The 20,309-nt window shown below is 55.9% G+C and overlaps 2 protein-coding genes across 2 annotated transcripts; both read right to left on the bottom strand.

Annotated features, from left to right (window-relative positions):
* Positions 1-3,972: 3,972 nt before the first annotated feature.
* On the bottom strand, positions 3,973-7,496 carry CYP26A1 (cytochrome P450 family 26 subfamily A member 1). The gene is made up of 7 exons (XM_082674319.1): positions 7,257-7,496; positions 6,839-7,063; positions 6,296-6,586; positions 6,041-6,199; positions 5,420-5,554; positions 4,742-4,894; positions 3,973-4,472 (listed from the first exon to the last, which is right to left on the bottom strand). The coding sequence occupies exons 1-7, from the start codon at positions 7,443-7,445 to the stop codon at positions 4,131-4,133; spliced, it is 1,494 nt and encodes a 497-aa protein (XP_082530445.1). The 5' UTR covers positions 7,446-7,496; the 3' UTR covers positions 3,973-4,130.
* Positions 7,497-12,213: 4,717 nt separating this feature from the next.
* Positions 12,214-20,000, bottom strand: CYP26C1 (cytochrome P450 family 26 subfamily C member 1; the record flags this gene model as incomplete). Its single annotated transcript, XM_082672957.1, has 6 exons — positions 12,214-12,591; positions 14,516-14,845; positions 16,754-16,912; positions 18,280-18,555; positions 19,050-19,274; positions 19,797-20,000. The coding sequence occupies 6 exons, from the start codon at positions 19,998-20,000 to the stop codon at positions 12,214-12,216; spliced, it is 1,572 nt and encodes a 523-aa protein (XP_082529083.1).
* Positions 20,001-20,309: the final 309 nt, after the last annotated feature.

Below are 20,309 nucleotides of genomic sequence, written 5' to 3'. Positions count from 1 at the left end.
GTTAAACCACAGCCGTGTAAGCTTGCGGCTGCTGAGATTTTCCAAGGAAGAAAGTTTCACTTTTCAAAGAAAAACATGGCACCGCAAAGCTGGAGAGACATAAGGTGAATGGCGTCGATTGGCCTCAAGAAACACTTTCTCCCAGAGAACACCTCTTATGTGTGAGTGTGTTCTGGGGGAGGGCAGGGAAGCACATGAGAATGAATTTACAAGATTCCAACGATGAGACACAGCTCTTGCCTTTGAGTAGCTTTTCAGGGAGCTCTGGGGAACGTCTCGGGGCATTGCCCCAGAAACCAGGTCAAGAGGATGGTCAGCATGGCACAGCTGGGAGAGGCGTAGGGGCTGCAGGAGCAGACACAGGACCTGGACCTGCAAGCAACAGGCCACAAGGCAGGAGAGAGGTCTCCCAGCAATCAACGCAGGGATTCAGCGTCTCTGTGAAGACACGCACCAGCCTCCCTGGGTCCCCCTCCACATCTGGCTTGGAGCTTTGACAGAACGATCACCAAGGACGGCTGAATGCCTCTGGAAGAGGATGACAGGACGTCCCGTCTCCCTAGATTGGAGTTAACGCATTTCAAAGTAAAGTGAGTATCTGAGCGGTTGAATTAATACAGAATCAAGTCTCAGAGAATCACAATTCTTGAACTTTGGAAGGGAACTTGGGAGAAATGTAACCCAATCTCTCCCTCTGTGTCAGAATCCTTACGGCTGCTTGGTTATCGGCTTCAGTTTGGATGCCTCAGTTGACAGGGAGCTGTTGTCTCCCTTCTATGCCAAGCTCAGCGACCAGTGGTATCCTCACCAGTGTCCATGAAATCCAGGGTGGCAGGGTACAAAAAAAGCTGCAGAGGGACTTAGGTTATTGGCTGTGTCATCACCAGAGGGCTCTAGTTGCCTCAAAGTGTTTTCCTTATATGGTGCTAACATTTCCTTCCTTCTCGCTTACCCTCCGCAGTGCACGCTCTGTCCTTCAGAACAGGTCTGAACCCGCATTTACTACAGCAGCACTTTAACTATTGGAAGGTGGGGCCTCCACAGCCTCTCTAAACATTCCTAGTTCCTCTCACAGTGCTTTTGTGGGGCGGCTCCTGGACCTGGCGAGGGTCGTCTGAACCCTGACTAGTACGCACATGTCCTTCGAGAAACATGGGCCCCACTCCCTAAAAACCGAGAGTCATTTTCCAGGGAGAGTGAAAGCAACATAGGTCAAGTCATGGGCAGTACGTGGGCAACGCTCAAAACCAGAGCCACAGTGGATGGTGGCTACTTCAGAAGCTAAAAGACGGTCCAGATCAACCCCGCCTGGGGTGACTCTTCCAGAGGGGCTGGGAAGCCATGACCAGGCCTGAGGCTGAGTATTTGCTAAGCCCTGGGTGATTGTAGCCTCTCACTGTCTGGGGTAAAAGCAGGCCCCGGGCCAGAGTCTGTGGACCCTGGATTTCATGGACACTGGTGGGGAAACCACTGGTCGCTGAGCTTGGCATAGAAGGGAGAAGCCCGCCCCCTTGTGGACCTCTGGGGGGTGGCAAGGTACAAAAAGCACCCTGAAACCTAGAAGGAGATGAGGGGTCTGGGGGGAGAAGCCGCTTCCTGTCGCTGCTCCCATCTCCCCAGTTGCCTGCAAGACAATTGATCTCTGGAGTGTCACAGGGCAGGGGAGTGGTGGCAGGGGACGTGAAGGGAAGTTAGGATGTGGAGACTGCTGGGTTTTCTGGCAACAGAAAGTTGGAGACAAATCAGGCAGGTGTTACTAGATGTTGGGGAAAAAAAGAACGAAGAAGGAAAAAGCAGCAGGAGGTCTTTCCTGGTTCTGCCACTCCCTGGGTGGCCCCAGGCAAATCACAGGCCCTCTCTGGGCCTCCCAGGGCTAAGCTGCGTGAAGACTGCAATCCCTCTGAATGCTGGTGCTTTATGGACTGAGCTGGATGCCTTCATATGCCAGTCCTGACAATGGTCTGTCCTTGGTGGTACCACGCCCCTGACTGAAGACAAGGGGGGATGGGAGGCAGCCAGGGCAAGGGGTACGTGTGGAAGGGGAGACGGAGGCCGCCAACTTGACCCCCTTGGCAGGTCTACCCAAGGCCCAGGAGGGCACAGCACCCTCCATCACAGTGCCAGGCCCCTGGGAGCCCCAAAGAGTCCTTTCTCATAGTGGTCTCCCGTCCTTCCACAACGCTGGCCAAGTCTAAATCTGGAACAGTGACCTCCTCCTGAAACACTTCTCCACTGGATGACGCATGAACGCTGACCCAGAGGAGGCTGGGCTGTAAAACACGCTTGCCCCAGACATTGTGACCAGGGCCCACCTAATGTCCACGCGGCAGCCACAAACATCGATTCTGCCTCACGCGAACACGTTGAAACTGCCTTTACTCAGCACTAAGCGCATTACCAAAGATTGTGTTCTTAACGTATTTTCGAGATAAATTCCGCGCTACTCTCTGTAATCGATGAGTCTAATTAAGCTAAGTGTAGCCCTGGGAGATGCAACCCAGAAGCACTTTCCCCAGAGCTCTCCGGATAAAAAATATAGGTGGATTTCAAAAATTAAATTATATGCTAAAATGGCTCAAATTTCTTTCTGCACTATGCTCATAGAGACACGCGGTCACGGTGTCACTGAAGACAGGGTTTTGAAACACTGACTGTCCTCTGGCAAAAAGAAAAGTATTGAAGTCCTTAAAAAATGACCTTGTATAAATTATCCGAAATAATGTCCTCAGGCTAGTGTGCTCCTAACTGGAATGATCGGGGTGGGGGGGGGTCAGCTTTGTACACCACAGTACACTAAAGCTTTGTCTGAAAAAAAAAAGCCTGTAATTTCTCATTTTTAAAAAAGGCATTTATAAGGTTATTATAAGATATTATAAATTATTATGTAAACACCCCTTAAAAAACAGAGGATTCCAACCTTAAGTTACAATCCAAGTTCCACCTAAAAAACTAAAGTCAGGTAGAACATGTAATTCTCATTGTAGTCAGAACCCTTCTCAAACACCTATTTAGACCACCTAGTTTTTCCGCAGTATTGCCAAATTCTAAAATTGTAATGAAAAATTTAAAGTCCAAAACCTACAAGCCATCAGAGTTTCAGCAAGCAGATTGTGCCATTTCAAAACTGAAAATGTGCTTGCATAAGCAAGTCACTGGGCTAACCTTTCTGGATTGAGAGTCTGGCCTTCAGTTCAGAACATGGCTATGCCAGGGTCAGAAATGTGACAAAACTGCGTTTTCACGGAGGTTAGCCAAGGTTCACAGGGTCATGACTGGGCCATTTTATCAGTCATGTCAGGCTCACACCCTATTGCCTGGCATAGATAAAAACTTTATCTGTCAGTTTGTTAAATTTACTCCTCCTGCCTTATTTTCAATAAAGAAAACCTGGACTCGCTTATCTAAACCAGAGATTGGCCTTTTCCAATACTGTTTTCATATGCAACTTCGCCAGTGTTTTGGGGTCTCATTTTAGTCAATAACTTTGTCTTACCTAAAACTTTAATTTCAGAAAACAGTTCTGACACTGTGCGACACCATAGATTTATTATGTTTATTAAACATACTAAGTTTATGGCTGAAGGTGTTATATTAGATGATCTTCTCAAAGTGTTCTCTTTTCAAATTCAGCTTTCCCTAAAGTAAAGCAAACCCCTCCCCCAATTTTTAATTAACTTTGATAGATTTTCCAAATAGAGAATCTAAATTATCATCGAAAACTTAACAAAATTACCTTTAGACTAACTCACACACGTATAATCCATGCTTTCTAATAACTGTTAAGAGAAAAAAACAGCTAAAGTGTCTTCCTCCCAGAAAATAGATATGTACAGATGACAAGTAAAGCCATGAATGTAGACATTTAGAAATCTTGTTAAATATACAAATCTAAAACCGGTGAGTTTCCCCCCACAGGAATATTAAACGCAACACAAGCACCTTCAAATTTTACTTTATTTGTAAACTATCCAGTTCATTATTTTAATATTTAAAGACTGTGGTACTGTAGAAGAGACACATAAATATTATAATATACATTTAGAAATTAAATATAATAAAATCAACATGACACTAGGTAAAAACGCATATGTACTCTTCCAATAAGTCTGAGGTCTGGGCATTCCCGCCCATCAGATTTCCCCCTGGAAGCGGGTGAACCTTGCCGGGAGATCGTCCACAGGACACACGGTGGGACTCGTTTTCATTGTAGGAGGTCCATTTAGAAGCTGCCAGTCACAACGCCTGGCCAGCTCCACTGTAAATATTTTGAGAAGAATTTTTGCGAACTCTTTCCCTACGCAGCTCCTAAGCCCTCCTCCAAATGGAATGAAGCTGAACCTGGATGCATCCTCCGGGTGAGGCAGCAGAAAGCGGTCAGGATTGAATTCCTCCTTGTTGGTGAAGATATCGGCAACATCGTGAGTATCACAGATACTGTAGATAACATTCCAGCCCTTGGGAATCTGGTATCCCTGCAAAAGATTATGAAGTCCAAAGGACTGACAAACTGGAATTCAACCTTCAACAGGAAAAAAATCTATCACTGATATCCTTGGAGGAGTTATGAGCTGAAAGAAAGGAGGAGGGGGAGGTGGAGAGAGAAACAGAGAGACAGACATTCAGAGGCAGGACAATGTTATCAAAAGCCTAAGAAATTTAAGTCGAAGGACAGAGAAACAAAGGGAGATTTAAAACTACAACACAAAAGGTAAGCGTGGGAGGGAGAGAACTTTTAACTTACATTTAATTCAAAAGTCTTAAGAGCGACCCGAAATCCTCCTGGAACTGGGGGATTCAGTCGAAGGGTCTCTTTAATAACACACCCAGTGTATTTAAGCTGTTCCAAAATTTCCATGTCCAACTTGTTGTCTTGGTTGCCCTTGCAAAGTAAACCCTATCAAAACAGTCACACAGAGGTGAACGCTTATTCTGTGCTCCAATAAAATCAGCCCAGCAGACGTAAACAGGGCTTAAGTAGCGGCTGGACCCAAAGGGCCTCATGATGGGAGAGTGTGAGGGGGAAACAGGGAGCAGCTAGCTGCCATTTGCCTCCACCCCTGGGCCCAAGTCCACTATCTGTTTACAGTTCCAAGAGAATGCTGCTCACCAGTTAGAACCACCAAGTTTCTCCCCTCCCCCAATCACCACCACCACTGCTGGCTGCCACCACAGTCCCCCAGGAGTTCCCCATTCATGCCCTTGAACACACAAATCCAAGAAAGTGGAACCTATCTGAAAATCTCCAAGGTTCTGCAAAACGGGGAGAAGAGGTAGAAGTACAAGGCTGAACCCTGCCCGAGTGGGATCACAGCTCAAGATTCCTTCTTTTTTATCGGGAAAGCACACTTACCTTTTGGGAAGCTGGCTAGAGAGTAGCTGAGTTTCTTAAGGTAATCCCCCCACCCCCCAGTTCCCTTACCTTACTTTTCAGCTCCTCTCGGAGTTTCTGCAGGACATGTGGGTAGAGCCCCAGGTAAGTGATCAGAGATGTAGCTGCACTGGCTGTGGTTTCGTGTCCTCCAAAGAGGAGCTCAGTTGAAGACTGCTTTAGTGCCTAAGAGTGGATTAAGACGAACGTTTGGACAAGTCTGCATGCAATTTTACAGAGCGAATACTCAGGATAGAACTGGGGGTTCTGGAGGGAAGATGAGAAGGGCTGAAAGTGTGCTGACAGAAAATCCATTTAAACAAAATGCTAAGACCCTTTAGTTCAGCTAGAGCAGGAAGGCCAGTAAGATCCCACTCTCCCAGGAACTCTTAAATTAAAGCCTTGGTTGTATTATAATCGCCCAACATTCTTTATTTACATCTTGCAAATTCCAACTTTCCCTTTAAGACCTGGAAGGGATAGGGAACGAAGCCTCTCCCCACAGCTCCGCGGACCAGGTGTCTCAACTTCTGTGTCCCATCCCTGGGGTCTGGGCGGGCTTCCCACTCTCGGAACCTGGGCCCCAGGCGGGCACTTTGGGGACCCCAGGAACTGCAATTGGAAAGCTAGGGGATTAAACTCCGCCGTGCCTCTCCTGAAGCTACCACTCACCTGCATGTCCAGCCTCTCTCCCCTCTCCCACGAGTGCTCGATCAACAGCTGCAGCGCATCTTTGTAGCCCCCGTCCGCCTCGGCCGCCCGCAGCCCGCAGATCTTGGCGCGAATATTCTCCTCGATGCGCGCGTGGATGAGGTTCCGCGCCTTCAGTCCCTGAGCGCAGAGAGCGCACGGCGGTGAGCAGAAGCCCGGACCCCGCGCTCCCGGAGCCCCTAGCCCCTAGCTCCGCACCCTACATGCCGCCCTTACCCGGTACAGCCCGCTGAAGGGCACGTCTATGGGCAACGAGAAGAGATTGCGGGTCATTTCCTCGAAGGCCTCTACCAGCTGCTGCTCTGCTTCCCCGCCGCTCGCCAGCCGGGACTCGCAGCCCATCAGGATGCGCATAGCGATGCGGAACATAAGGCGCTTCACCTGGGGGTAGACTAGGAGGCCGCTCTCGCCGCAGCTCAGCCACTGCTCCAGGCAACTGCCCACTTCCTCGGCGATCACTGGCACGTAGCACTGGAGCGCCTCGCGGCTGAAGGCCCGCATAATCACCTGAGATCCGAGGAGGGAAGAGTGTTAAAACCGGGGCCCCACCCGCCCCTCTCGCCTTCCGGGGCCCCCCTTCCGGAAACCCACAACCCCACCAGACCCAAGGCACTTCCCGGCTGGGAAAGCTACACTGGGTTTGAGAGGGTCCCTAGCCGACGCCTTATGCAGCTGGCGCTCGCCCAGCACCTATTTGCCTGAAACCCTCACGCGAATCGGGTCCCCCTTCCTGCCCAGGCGCCGCCACCCCGCCCTCACCTTCTTGCGCTGCTTGTGCAAGGAGTCGTGCAGGTTGGAGAGGCAGCCGGAGCCCAGGATGGTGCGCACAGACGCGGGCCACTGGACTGACACCAGCCGGTGCTCCCCGAGCAAGATGCGCCGCACGTTGTCCGCTCCCATCACCCGCACCGTGGGCCGACCGAACAGATGTGTCTTGTAGATGAAGCCGTATTTCCTGCGCTTCATCTGCAGGAACTTGCTTCGCTGCGAGAGGAAAGCGGAGGAGAAAGGCGGGAGTGAGGGGGCGCCAGGGAGCGCCGAGCCTCCGGCTAGTACTGATCCTAGCCTCAGTCACCTCCCTCCCGGGGGCGCCTACCCCGGTTTCAGTGGAAGCCTGGAGCCGAGTCGGGCTCCGGGGCTCCGGGAAACCGCCCTGTCCCTCCCCTATCTCCCTTACCTGAAGCACCATCTGCAAAGTTTCCCCAAAGAAGGGGAAGCCCATAGTTCCGGGGGGCAACGGGAGGGCGCAGCTGCGGTCCCGGCTGCTCACGCAGTACAGGTCCCAGAGCTTGATCGCTGCCAGGAAGAGCAGCAGCGGTAGCACGAAGGTGCAGAGAGCACTGGCCAGCAATGCTGGGAGCCCCATGGCGCGCCGCGACCTCCCGCGCCACCTGCCGCCGTCGCCAGAGCTCCGAACCTGCCGCGCGCCCGCTTTATAGGCGGCCCAGGTTGCTGCCCACGTTACCTTAGACAAATTAGTTCACCCAAAGTTCATCTTTAATTGCGGATTGGGCCCCTGGCTCCTCCCCCCTCGAGGCGCTGCCCAAAATCTTTAACCGTTTGTTCCGCGCAGAGGCAGAGGCGGCGCGGTGGCGGTTTCCCTCGGAGCGCGCCTCCTGGGGTGCAGGGCTAGGAGCAGCCTGCTTCGCCCATACAAGTTGTGCGGGGCTCTGGGACGCTGGCAGGGGCCGACCCGGGCTCTGGGGAGCGGGAACTCCAAACCCTGGGCTTCCTGGCGGTCTCTTTGGAATCCCTCCCGCCGGGTCCGACGGGCGGTCCCAGACCAGAGCTGCCTGCACTGGCTTTCCGTTTACAGGCGCCGTGTGGGCCCCCTTCCACCTGCTGGGGGAGCAAAGGGAAGTGCGTTCAGAGATCGTCCAGCTTCCTTGTCCACAGGTGGGGAAACTGAGGTGCAGAACGCAGAGCAAAACGCAGGCCTCCCGATTCTTCCAAAGATCCCGCAGAAGAGCCCAGGGCCAGGACCCAAACGAGAGTCGCGGGGAGTCGTGACCGGCTGACCATAGATTGCCAGCTCTCCAAACCCCTCAAGGAGGTCCACACTCATGAAGTCTTGGAAAGTCCCACTTACGGTACAGAGAGGCCCCAGATCCTCAGGACTCCAGGTGCAGCCCTGCACAAGTCTAAGCCCTAACTCTGACTCCCCAGTGGGGGACCGCGGTGACAATTCATCCGCGGCTCGGCGGCAACCGGAGCTCTGCGATCCTGCCACAGCCGGCCGGATTCCGAGGGCCCTGGGGTTAGCAGCTCCAGCTAGGCAGAGGGGAAGAGGGTCTTTAGCCCTGGCAGGATAAGGACACCGAGATGGAGGATGGATGGAAAGCCCGGAGTCTGGGCTGTGAGTCCCAGCTCCATCTCTACTTGAGTGACCTTGGGCAAGTTACCGCACATCCTTGCGCCTGTTTCCTCCTCCTTAATATGGAGGTGATCATTCCCGGCCTGTCTACACCACGGGGAAGCTGTGAGTTTCCAAAAGGGGCTCCTGGTTGCAAATACTCTTCCCAGCTCCAGGCACGCTAGGCTACGTTACCAAGGTGACCTGGGCTCTGGGCACTGGAGCCATCCTCTGCTCTCCCAGCTCCCACCGGGCAGAAAGCCACCCAGGCGAGAGGGGGATTGGGCCCTAAACTCAGGCCTCTGCCGGCCGCTGATAAGAGTGTTGAGGGAATCCGTACAGGGAAGTGAGTCTTCTGGCCTTCGCCCAGCTATACCATCGGCTGCTCCTGCAGCCAATGCCTGGAGCTCGGACACTGCGGGAAGCGCACGTGCGCTCCCTGCTTCCTGCCTGGTCGAGCCAGTGGGACTGGGTCCAAACTGCCTCGGACCAGTCAGGGCCACACGCCCCCTTTGATTTGAGTGATGAACCCTCCAGTCGCGCCTAAAACGAAGCAATGATATGTTTGTTTAAAACTGAAGAGCCGGCTCTCCCAGGAGCATGCCTCACTCATTGGAAAGTGTCCCTTGGGGATGGAATATACTTTGATCCTGACAGCTGTTAAATACGCGGCCCTCCCGCGGTGGTCCCCAAACCCGGCGGGTCGGGAAGTGTCTGCGGAGTCGCAGGGATCGCACACTCGCCGAAACGCTCCTAGCCTGGGTCGCCCCAGGATGTGTTTCGGAGAGTCGGCGTTTCTCCGTAAACCTACTTGGCGTTTCAGAGGCTCTAGGGAAGGGTCTCTCCCACTGTTATTTCTTCTAACGATTTCACAACTGTAAACAGTGACAGACGACTTCGGGGGCACCGGCTGGAACCGGGTCGAGACGCGCTGGAGGTAATTCTCAGAAATCCCGGGCCCGCCCCTTTCTGGACAGTGCCTCCGGCCGGTGAGCAAAGCTGGCGCGCGGGGGGCGTGACCTGGGGCCCAGTCCCCATCCTCCGGCCTGACCCGCCTGTGACCCCTGCAGGCCGGACCGTGACATCCGAGTGAACTCTGCAGGGCCATCTCGCCAAGTTCAGCGCGCGCCGGGTCACAAGATGAGCGGGGCCTGCGCGCTGGAAATCGCCACAAGGGGGAAAAATGTTTTAATCTACCTGCCCATCGAGACCCGAGGGGGCGATCGGCAGGAAAGGATTAAATGGGATAGTGAGGATCATTAAAGAACATCTTGAAGAGGGGAAGGGGCCCATAAATTACCAGCCCAATAAGAACTTTGATCTAGATCCCTTGCCGAACTTTCGTGGGTGGCAGTAGGTGGGGAGAGGGTTCACTGGAAAATCAAATGTTTCCAAGATGTCTGCAAAACAGCCTGTTGCTAAGGGTTGGGGGGTGGGGAGCGAGTTCCTGACTGGGGTCAGGGGAGCCCAGGCAGCTGAAGCACCGCCTTCCACCTTTCTTCCAACCCCTTCTTCCCTTGTCTTGAGCATTCATCCCCATCCCAGGGTTCTATACCTGCTGTTCCCTCTGCTCGGGGTGCCTCTTTCCCAGCTCACCGCTTGCTGGTTCCTTCCAAAGTCGAATGTCACCCCAGGGAAGTCTTCCCAGGCCCCAGCCTGCCCGGCACTGTGCATTGCAGGCCTGTTTTATTTTCTCCACAGCACTATCATCATCAGACATGTTCTTGCTGTTGTCTGTGAGTTTATTTACTGTCTACCTCCTTGGTGAGCACACCAAGTCCAGGAGGGCAAGAACCACATCTGCTCCTTCCTCAGAGAATCAAGAGCTACTAAAGCAAGAGCTCAGATTTTCTTGGAAATTACTGAGAATGAAGTATCAATGGGAAATTAGAGCAAAATTGGAGCTGCCCCTACAGGGGCTTATAGTTGGTGCAGACCACCAGCAGGTAAACCAGGTCTCTCGGAACCAGCTAAGTCTGGGCTTCTGAGAGCCCCCTCCCCCAGTCTCTCTCCCCAAGTCAGATTCAGCCCCAAGCCCTGGTCCTCCCACCACCTCAGCCTACTGGAGTTTCTCAGGCCGAGATGTTGTCTCTGCAGCCTCAGGAGCGCCCTGAGGGCAGGCCCCCAGATCCGCCACTTCTTGCCGGCTCCGTGGCTCTGTCACCTGCCTGCAGATCCCATGGCCTGGCGCCAGGGCCTGTGGTCAGCAGTGGGTGATGAATTGCCCTGGAGGGGGTTATGGCGGTGTCAGCCGAGCTCGGAAGGGCCCGCTGCACTGAGCTACCAACCCTGCCTGTGTCTGCTGCTTCCCCCTTTCCTTCTGGCCCCAGGATCCACCTTAAGCGTAAGGTCAGGAGGGCACCAGATTTCTTCTGGTTCATTAAGGGGTCAGCTCAGGCCTTGGCGGCAACTTTCCTGACTCACCCATCATGTCCAACTGCCCCCAGCCTGTCCGAAGGTGGGTGGCAGGTTACAGTGAGCTGTTAGGAATAATGACGCCGGAGGCTCTTGGTTTAGATTTAAACACTGTTGGGAACTTCTGTGTTGGAAAGGTCCAGAGAGTCCTTAGGCCAATCTAGGGATCGCGTTGAAAGGGTAAAAGGCCAAGAGCTTCGCAGCAGCCACAGGCCTGGGAGCTGGAGCAGGGAGTAAGTGATGGGGGTGGAGGAGAGCACTGGCTGAGTGGTCCAGTCTCTCGCCTCAGTTTCTCCCCTGTAATAAAGGTGGTTGAAGCGGTAAACCAGGATGTCCCTGCAGCCAACTACCCTGGAGATAATTCACAGCCCAGCTCCCTGGAGCTATGCTCAAGAGAGAAGTTCCAGCAGCCTGGACCCCAGGCTGCTCCAGTTCCTCGTCTCTCTCTGGATATATGCAGGGTAGGTCCTTCTGGGGGAAGGGGAGGGGGTCTTTCCTGAGTCTCCCTCCCCCCTCATCCCACTTTCCCACCAGGGAGCAGCTGCCCAGCCAAGCTGTAGCCCCCCTCACCCAACTATTGCCAGGAAACTATTTCTTGGTCCTTCTGTTTTGGGTACAAATACCTCGAACGTCTTTATGTCTCAATCTCCCATGAAAATAATCCAGCCTTAAAGAGTCCTCTCGTTTGCCTATTCTCCCTTGTATAAATGGAAAGATTAAACGTGTTCTTGAACTAGGAATTTTTCTTTTAAGAAATCGCCAGCAGAATCCGGCAGTGTTGAGCCTGTTTAGAGCCCTGGAAGCGCCCACCGTTCTGGGTTTCTGCCGAGACCTGCAGAGTGGCTAGGGCGCACCTGGCGGAGGCCAGCTGCCTGAAGGCCTTCCGTTGGGCGCCTTCTCGGTGTCTTCCTATGGCCCAAAGCCAGGCCAGAGATGCGCTCCCGGCGTCCCCTCTTCCTCGCGACCGTTGCAGGTCCCGCATTGTTCTACGGCCCAATCCTCCCCTAGCAAGCCTCCCCACGGCCCTGCAATCCATGCCTCCTCCCGGGCTTGGCTTCCAGTGGAGATGTTCCCTCCATCCCTGCTTCGAAATCCTGGGAAGGGCTTTAAAGACTTGGCCCACCACCTTTCCTTCCTCAGGGTGCGTGCGGAGGGCAGGAGGCACCTTCCCACTGGCCAGGGCACTTCTCCAGTGCGGTGGCGGTGGCTCGCGCGTCTCCTCCCTTAGAGTCCGGCACAGAGCCGCATTCAGTAACCGTTTGGTGAACTAGAGAGTGCGCCCGACCCGGTACTGGGGAAAGGCAGATGGGCGGCTCCGCAAGTGCTCCGCTGCCACTGGCCAAGTCAGGTTCCGCGGCGCAGCGGGTCAGAGGCGTCGCCCATCCTGCGCAGCCGAAGGCGCAAGCGGGTGGAAAAAGAGCCGAAGACCGTCCACCGGGTGCACGATGGGCACGGTCTGCATGGCGGGGAAGGCAGGCGTGGCCAGCTCCCAGCGCGCCGTGCGCACCAGCTCCACCGCGAGCAGCTGGAGCACGGTCTGCGCCAGCTCCTGGCCGAGACAGCTGCGCGCACCGCCGCCGAACGGGATATAATGGAAGCGGCTGGCGGCGCCCCGAGCATCCTCGCCCTCAGTGCCGAAGCGCTCTGGGTCGAAGCCCTCAGGTGGGCTGCGGTACACCGCGGCCGTCTCGTGCGTGTCCCGGATGCTGTACATCACGTTCCAGCCCTTGGGGATTTGGTAGCCCTGCGGGGAGGTGAGGAGACCCGCCTGACCACGAGGTACCCGGAAACCCAGCCCGAACCGATCCTCCACCTGGGGTATATCAAACAAGCTTCCGAAAACAAGCAGGGAGGCGCGTCTAACCCGGAAGCTACCGCTCTGCATACCCATATCAGCTCCTTCCCTGGTGAGCTGTGTGACGATGGGCTAAATGCTCAATCTCTGAGCCTCAGTTTCTTAACTGATAAAGTGAGAACAAAATGCCCATCTTGTGCGGATTCAAATAACGGGTCTGGCCATATATACTAGTGGTCAGTAAATGTGCTCTATTATTTGTTTCACTGTTTTGTTTTTGTCTTTTTTGTTCTCACGTTAGATCGGGAGACGTAAATTCTAGTCCTGCACCCACCAGTTGCCTGGGTCAGAAGAATGCCAGCGACAGCTCCTTTATGGTCATCTCAACTTTACAGCTCTTCTTGGGACTCAACTGAAAACTGCCTCTCTGTCCTCGCCACCCATCAGCTGAACAGTAATGTTCAGATCAGGCAGCCACACTCTAAAAAGGTGCACATGACAATTAAATTGTTGGAAGGCAGCTTTCATGTTCCCTTTGCGCACCTCCAACTTTTTCAGCTAATCCACTTTTGAGATGTCTTCCAGCCCCGAGCATCCTGCTTCCCTTTCCTGAACAGCTTCAGGAGGCTCTCACAGGCAAACAGATCTTGGAATCACCAAGGCGCTCTCCCTCTCCTCTCTAGGCCTGTTTTCCCATCTGGAACCTGGAGGATGGCTAAGACCCCTGCCTCTATTCACCCTGGTGGTCCAGTGCCCTTCTCCTGCGGTTTCTCTAAGGTCTTGCACCCCAGCGCCTGCATGACGTCTGAATTCCAAGATTCAGCATCCACGACACTTCTAAACCCCTCACTAATCCACCTACCTTTGTCTGGGCCATCCCCTCCCAGTGATGTGCTGTCCCCATCCTAACCCGTCACTGTTCCAGTTCAAATGCCAGCTCCCAAAATGTTTTGGTTTCATTCAGCTAGAGATCAGTCTCTTCTTCACACCAGTCTGTGATGAAGTTGCTGGCTCTGACCCCCTTTCTTTCCATGACAGCAACTCAGGGGCACAATCCCATTCCCTTAGGGGTCCTCAAATCCTGGTATGCAATGCACTAGGGACATCTGCTGTTTAGCTTAAAGTAAGGGTCAGGGAAGGAGGTGCCCACTCTGCCTGGAGCCGCCCAGAGACTGGGCTGGTGGTAGGGGGGATGCAGGGGCAGCCATTCAGGCAAACACCTTCAGTTTAGCGGCGCTAGGGCTCCCCTCCCCCGATGCTGCCACTGCGAAGCACAGCCGGGCCCCACCTGGAGTCAAAGATGGAAGGGACCAAGGCAGCTTCCTTCCAGAGAGTAAACTGAGGCCCAGAGTGAGAAGGAAACTGCCCAGGGTCATAAAGAGATGGAGCCAGTCCTAGACCTTAACTTTCATTGTCCAGCTCATGCCAACCTGATCATACCCCATACTTTAATCAGCCCGCTTCCCTGGAATCCGGTCTCAGCTGGAGGCCAGGACTGGTAACAATGATTAATCCCTTTTTCTTGTGAGGGAGCCAGATAAATGGGGTACGGGACATAGTGGGGGTCTCTGTGCCCCACCCAGCCTCACTGGCTGAAAAGCGGGTGCTGGGCGGAGAAAAGGATGTTTTTATTCTAAAACTCGGCTCTAACTGATTCACCCGGACCACTGCCAAAAGCTGAAGTGTACGGGGTCCCTAACCTTGCTTTGCTGCCTCAACCGTGGTTCCCGGGAAATGGAAGAGGATTCAGCCCATTTTCCAGGAGGGAAAGCGGAGGGCCGGAGAGGGGAAGAGCAGACAGCTCGGTCCTAACCCCTACCCCACCTTCCCGCGGCCGGCGGCAGGGGCGGGGCGGGCGGCGCGGCGCACTTACGTCGAGCTCGAAGGTGCGCAGGGCTGTCCGGTAGCCCCCGGACACGGGCGGCAGGAGGCGCAGCACCTCCTTGACCACGCAGCCGACGTAGCGCAGGCGGCCGAGCGCCGCCAGGCTGAGGTCGGGCTCGCAGCCGCAGTTGGCCGGGGGCCCAGCGCCGCCCCCTGAGGCCGCCGGCACGCAGCCGCACGCGCGCCCCAGCCCCTGCGCCGCCAGCTCCTGCCGGATCTTGGCGATGGCCGCCGGGTGCTGCAGGAGTAGCAGGACGAGGGACGTGCTGGCACTGGCCGTGGTGAAGAAGGCGGCGAAGAGGAGCTCCACAGCTGACTCCTGCAAGACAGCCCGGGAGCGCTGAGTCTCCATTAGCCGGTTCTTGGCCTCGTGGCCCCCTAACTGAGGCGCAGGGGCCCCATATTTGCCGTTGCGCACAGGCCAGAGCGCCGGGTGCTCCCGTGGCGCGGCTAGCTGTGCAGGTCCTGGAGTCGATTGAATCCCAAGTCCGACACTTGGGGAAGTCACAGATAGCAACGAGCAAGAGGAGGATCTATCCACTTGCCGTGGGAGGTTCCCAAAGATAATGCCAGGCACTTTGTGTACTGTTCTTAGCGCTTTACGTGTATTAACTCATTCGATACTCACCCCGATCCTGTGCGGCACAATGCCCGTTTTACTGAGGCTCTGAGAGGTGCTCGAGGTCCCTGCCGTCACCAGTCCCAGTAGCCGAGCTGGGAGTCCAGCGCTCTTAACCATGCAGTGCTGCCTACAGCGCTGCCGACAACCCCAGCTGGGCGCCCTGACAGTAACGGCAGTGGAACTGACCAAGGCACCCGCAGCAGCAGCAGCGCCAGCCTCCCACCAACGCAAGCATCGGGCTCCTCCTGCTTAGCGGTGGTCCCAGTGACTAAACCTCTTCCTGGTGTGCACTGCCTGCCTCTGCCCTCCCAACTCCCCGTGTGCTGTCTTCCTTCCTTGCAGCACCCAGTTTGTGTTTACACACTGATTGATGTTATTATAGGATGAATATGTACCCCTCCCGTCTCGCACCTCGAGGGCAAGGGCTATAGTTTGCTCACTGCTGTATCCCCAGGCCCAGCATGGAGCCTGGCACTGAATAGGTAGATAATAATATGTGTGGAATGAATGACCTGATCCAAGGCTAACTGCCTGCCCTGCACAAGATGGGGAGCTGGGACAGAGACCTTGGGGCTCCAAGGTCCTCCCTGGCCAGCCAGAACTGAAGATTTCTGGCCAGTGGGTCCCTTCCTGAGAACCTGGAGGGTGTTGTCACCAGCTCCCCAGCCCTGCCAAGGCTGAGGGACCATCCACTTCTTTCCATATTACTCCCCTTCCCAGCCCAGAACTGCTCCTATCCACTGGCTCCCCCATGACTCAAGAGCCCCCTGCTCATCTGTTTCTAACTCCTTTGACTCTTCCAGACTTCACAACCACCCAGGAGTCAGGAAAGAGATTATTAGTCCCGTTCTCGGAGAAGAAACTCAGGCTGAGTGAGCCCCACCCTTCAGTGGCTGGCTAGTGGAAAGTGGGAAATTGAGGCCCCGAGAAAGGATGGGAGTTGCTTATGGAAGGCTTGAGGTGTTCCCATTTCTAACTTCCCTGCCCCCCAACCTCTCCATTCCTTTTTGGGTTCTCGAGCAGGTGGGTCCAGGGACCACTCCAAAGCTTCCCTCCTTACCTCCACTGTATGTGCACTATGCATACATGGGGAGGGGCTCTAATTCTCCAGGAGATTCTGCAGTGGCAACAGACAGGTAGAGAGGTGCCAGGTGCCAAGGTGGCTCATGGAAGTGTAGATTTGGGGAGGAAGAGGAGAGCTTCAAGGAGACTGTGGAATTTAGCCCTGAACCCTTAAGGTTTGTAGAGAAAAGGGGTGAAGAGAGCTTCATAGGCAGGGGGACAGCAGAGGCAAAGGCATGGAGTGACAGAGAAGTGGGGGAGGGGGAGAGCTGTTTGCTGCCAGAACCGGTAAGGGAGGGCCTAGGATTCGTGCCATGGACTCTCCTCTGAAAGGGATGGTGACTGGCCCAAGGCCACAGAGATAGTGGGTGCAGCTGAGCCATAAGCGGAACCCAGGTCTCCGCTTTCCCCTCGCCCTGAGGTGTGCCTGTGGCTCAAAGTGGGCCCAAACAGGATGCAGCTCCATTGCTCCAGGGAGGCAGCATGTGTGTAGAGACCTGCTAGAAATGCAAAGGAGGGGAGGAGAAATCTCCCGCCACCCACCTTCAGCTCCTGCACTGAGAGCTCGTGGCCCAGCTCCCTAGTGCTGTGTATGATCCCGTCGAGGGCATCGCCTGGCTCCGCAGCAGCCTTGTCTTCATGAAGCTTCTCTGCAATGGCCTCCTCCAGGTGCCGATGCAGCTGGTCCCGTGCCCGGATGCCCTGATGTGCAGGGAGAGAAGGGAGGTGGGGCAGGAAGGCTGAGGGGACCAGCCCTGGACACCTACCCCCAAAATCTTCCCAGTGCTGGTCTGGCTCTGCTGAGATCCTGGTGTTAAAAGTTTCCCAGCTTAGCTCCATGCCTGGCACATAGAAGGGGCTCAATAAATGCTTAGGAATTTGTCCCCACACACCACTCTCTCTTGATCACAAGCCCCCTTTGGGGCAAGGCAAACAGTTACTGTCCTCCTGATGGGAGGATGCTGAGGCTCAGAGAGGTCAAGCCATTATCCAGAGTCACACAGCTGTCAAGTGTCCGTGTCTGGCACAGAACCCTGCCAGGGAGTCAGTCCATTGTCCTTTCCCTGCACAAGGCTCAGGCAGGGGCAGTGGGCACCAGTGCAGAGAGGAAGGGACACCTTGATGCGCTCAGGAAAGCTCTGGCTTAAAGGACACTATTGGAAGTCTAAACATTTAGCCTTTGCAAGGGGTAGGCAAGAGGGCTGGGGTGGCCCTCCAGAGTTCAGGGAGCAAGCACAGCGAAAGCGTCTGCCTGGGGAAGCACTTTGAGCACTTGGGCTTTTTAGTCAGGGGAGATGGGGTTCAAATCCTGCCCCCCTCCCTACTAGCTGTGTGATCTTGGGTAAGTCATTTAACGTCTCTGAGCTTCAGTTTCTTCATCAATAAAATGAGAATAATAATATTTTGCAGACCGAGAGGATTAAATCAGAAAATGTACCCAAGGCAATCAGCGCGTATAGCATATACGTTTATACATAACTATTATTTTTATTCAGGTGACTGAAAACCAGGGCATCAGCACAATAAGAAGCCCCAGTTCGGTTGCTCTCTGGGCCCAGCCCATCGCTCTGAAGTTTGAAGAGGCCATGGTTCTCTGATCCGGAAACTAGTGGGCCTGGGGCCGCAGGCGGGGAGCCGGTACCCACCCCTCTCCAGCTGGCGCCGGGCTGGGTCGGGGGGGGGGGCGGGGGCGGGGGGCGTGTCTGCGGCCCTAGTGCTCCCATCCATTCCGCAGCCACGGGGCTTCCAAAGAGGCGCTGGAGGCCAGGGCAGGAGGCGCCGCTCTGGGGAGGGGCTGAGACGACTGGCTGGGCGCCCGCCACCAAGACCCAACGTCGGGGAAGCCGGCGGCTGCTGGGGCTGGAGCCCATTCCTCAGGCGTGACCCAGAGAGGGTGGGTGGCCCGCCGCGGGTCACACAGCGAGTCAGGACAGAGGCCAGCCCCGACGCCCACCGCCACACCACGCCGCCTCCCCACACTGTGCAGAGCCTCCAACTCCCAGCAGAGGTGACGCCTGTGGCACACCGAGGGAGCCCCAAAGGGAAGGTTTGGGGAGGGGCGGCAGTACCTTGCGCAGGCCACTGAAGGGCACATCTAGGGGCAGCGAGAAGAGGTTCTCCACGAACTGCTCGAAGGTCCGGGCCAGCTCCGAGCACTGCGCCTCGTCCAGCCGCAGCCCCAGTAGGATGCGCGCAGCCATGCGAAAGGTGAGCGCTTTGGCGGCCTCATAGACAGCGACCGGCCCGCGGGTCGCGCACCAGGAGCGCACCTCACGCCGCAGCGCCCCCTGCAGGCGAGGCACGTAGCGCTCCAGCGCCGCGCGGTTAAACACTCGCGCCAGGATCTGTGGGGAGTGCGCGGGGTCAGTCAGCCCTGGCAGCCGTCCGGCTCCCTCTGCTCCACGACTCCATAGGAGCCAAAAGGCCAATTTCGGCCTGTCTCCTCTTCTAAGAGACCCGGACCCAAATGTGTTGGGTTTTGCTCTCGCCATTCCCTCTAGTTCTTTTCTGATGTACACAGTCCCTCCCATCCATCCAGGCTACAGGGGCCACCTCCTCCAGGAAGTCGTCGCTAACCCTCTCTAAGTTTGAATTTCCAGCGCTTCTGGTATCAGAATCGCATAAGATCGAAGGTGAAAGGACCTTTAAGTCCCAGTCCTGGCCTTATAAACCAAAGCCGGAGAAGGTAAGGGACTGGCCCAATGGCACCCACTTGTTAGTCAGGGGCCCTGGCCAGGTTCACAGTGTACCCCTAACACCTCGCCCCGGCCTGGCCCACAGTAGGTTCTCTGAAACCGCGGGTCTGACGTCCCGACGGCACCTTCTGTTTTAGGCTCACCTTGCGCCGCTGCCGGTGCGGCTCGCCAACCGCGCCGAGCAGTGTGTGCGAGCCCAGTAGGATGTGCGCGCTCTGCGGCCACTGGCTGCGCACAAGGCGGTGCTCGCCCAGCAAGATTGTGCGCACGTTCTCGGCGCCGCTCACGCGGATCACCGGCCTGCCCAGCAGGTGCGTCTTGAACACTGTCCCGTAGCGCTCCCGGCGGGAGCTGTGGAAGCGCGAGCCCTGCGAGCCAGGAGCGAAGAGGGATGGGGCCGCTAGGCCTCAGCTGAGGATCTAGCCCAGGCCTCCCAACTGCCGCTTGATAAAAACCTCCTGCTCTAGGCTGGCGCCTTACTCTTTACAAAACAGTCTCCAGTGGGCCTCGTGACTACCCTACGGTGATGTATATGCTCCTGTTCCCATTGGTGAGATGAGGAAACTGAGACTCAGAATGGGGACACAAGCGCCAAAGAGCTCACTGCTGAGACTTGCTCCTGACTCCTGATTCTATGGTGGCAGGACATAGGGTCCTGGAACCCCTCTGTGCACCCCCGCGTTTTGTCGGTACTTAAGTTGCGTTGGAGAGTACGCCAGTGACATACGGTCCCTTCGAGGGAGCAGCTGGGCAAAGGTCAGGGCCGTGTATGCTCCCTGGGGCCCTGGGCGACAGGAAGAGGCTGGCTACGAACCCTGGGAACATTGAGAACCAGCGGGGGATAGGGAAGAAGGGGCCATATTGAGGTGCGGAAACGACGAACTGCTCACCTGAACTAACCAATGCAGCGTTTCCCCGAAGAAGGGCCAGCCCATGGAACCTTTGGGCAGGGGCAGGGCAGAGGCTCGGTCCCGGCTCAGCGTCCAGCGGAGGGTCCAGAGGTGCTGGGCCAGGCTGAGCAGCAGGCCCGCGCACAGGAGAGCGGTGCCCGCCGCCCCCAGCACCGACAGGCAGCTCAGCCCCCAGGGGAGCATGGCGAGCCTGCCGGGACCAGGCCACTCCGAGCGCAGGAGGCGCAGGAACTGCGGCGCCGGCAGCGCGCAGTGTTCACCTGTTCTGTCCGGAAAGGGCCTGGGGCTTGGGGACCAAAACCGAGATTTACAACCTCGGACAAGGACTTCGCTCTAAAAGCAGACGGGCAGCGGAGGGCAGCAGTGACCACGCACCCTTAGGGAACGTGCCTTCATCGAGACCCGCGCGCTCAGGACTTTTCCCGGAGTCCGACGGCTCCCGGGCCAAAACGCAACCCCCTTGCGCGGGCGCCGGCTGCCTGGGGACCGCTC

This window comes from Grampus griseus, assembly GCF_964374135.1.
Source record: "Grampus griseus genome assembly, chromosome: 16".
Lineage (NCBI taxonomy): Eukaryota > Metazoa > Chordata > Mammalia > Artiodactyla > Delphinidae > Grampus > Grampus griseus.
This window is presented reverse-complemented; position numbering and strand designations above follow the sequence as displayed.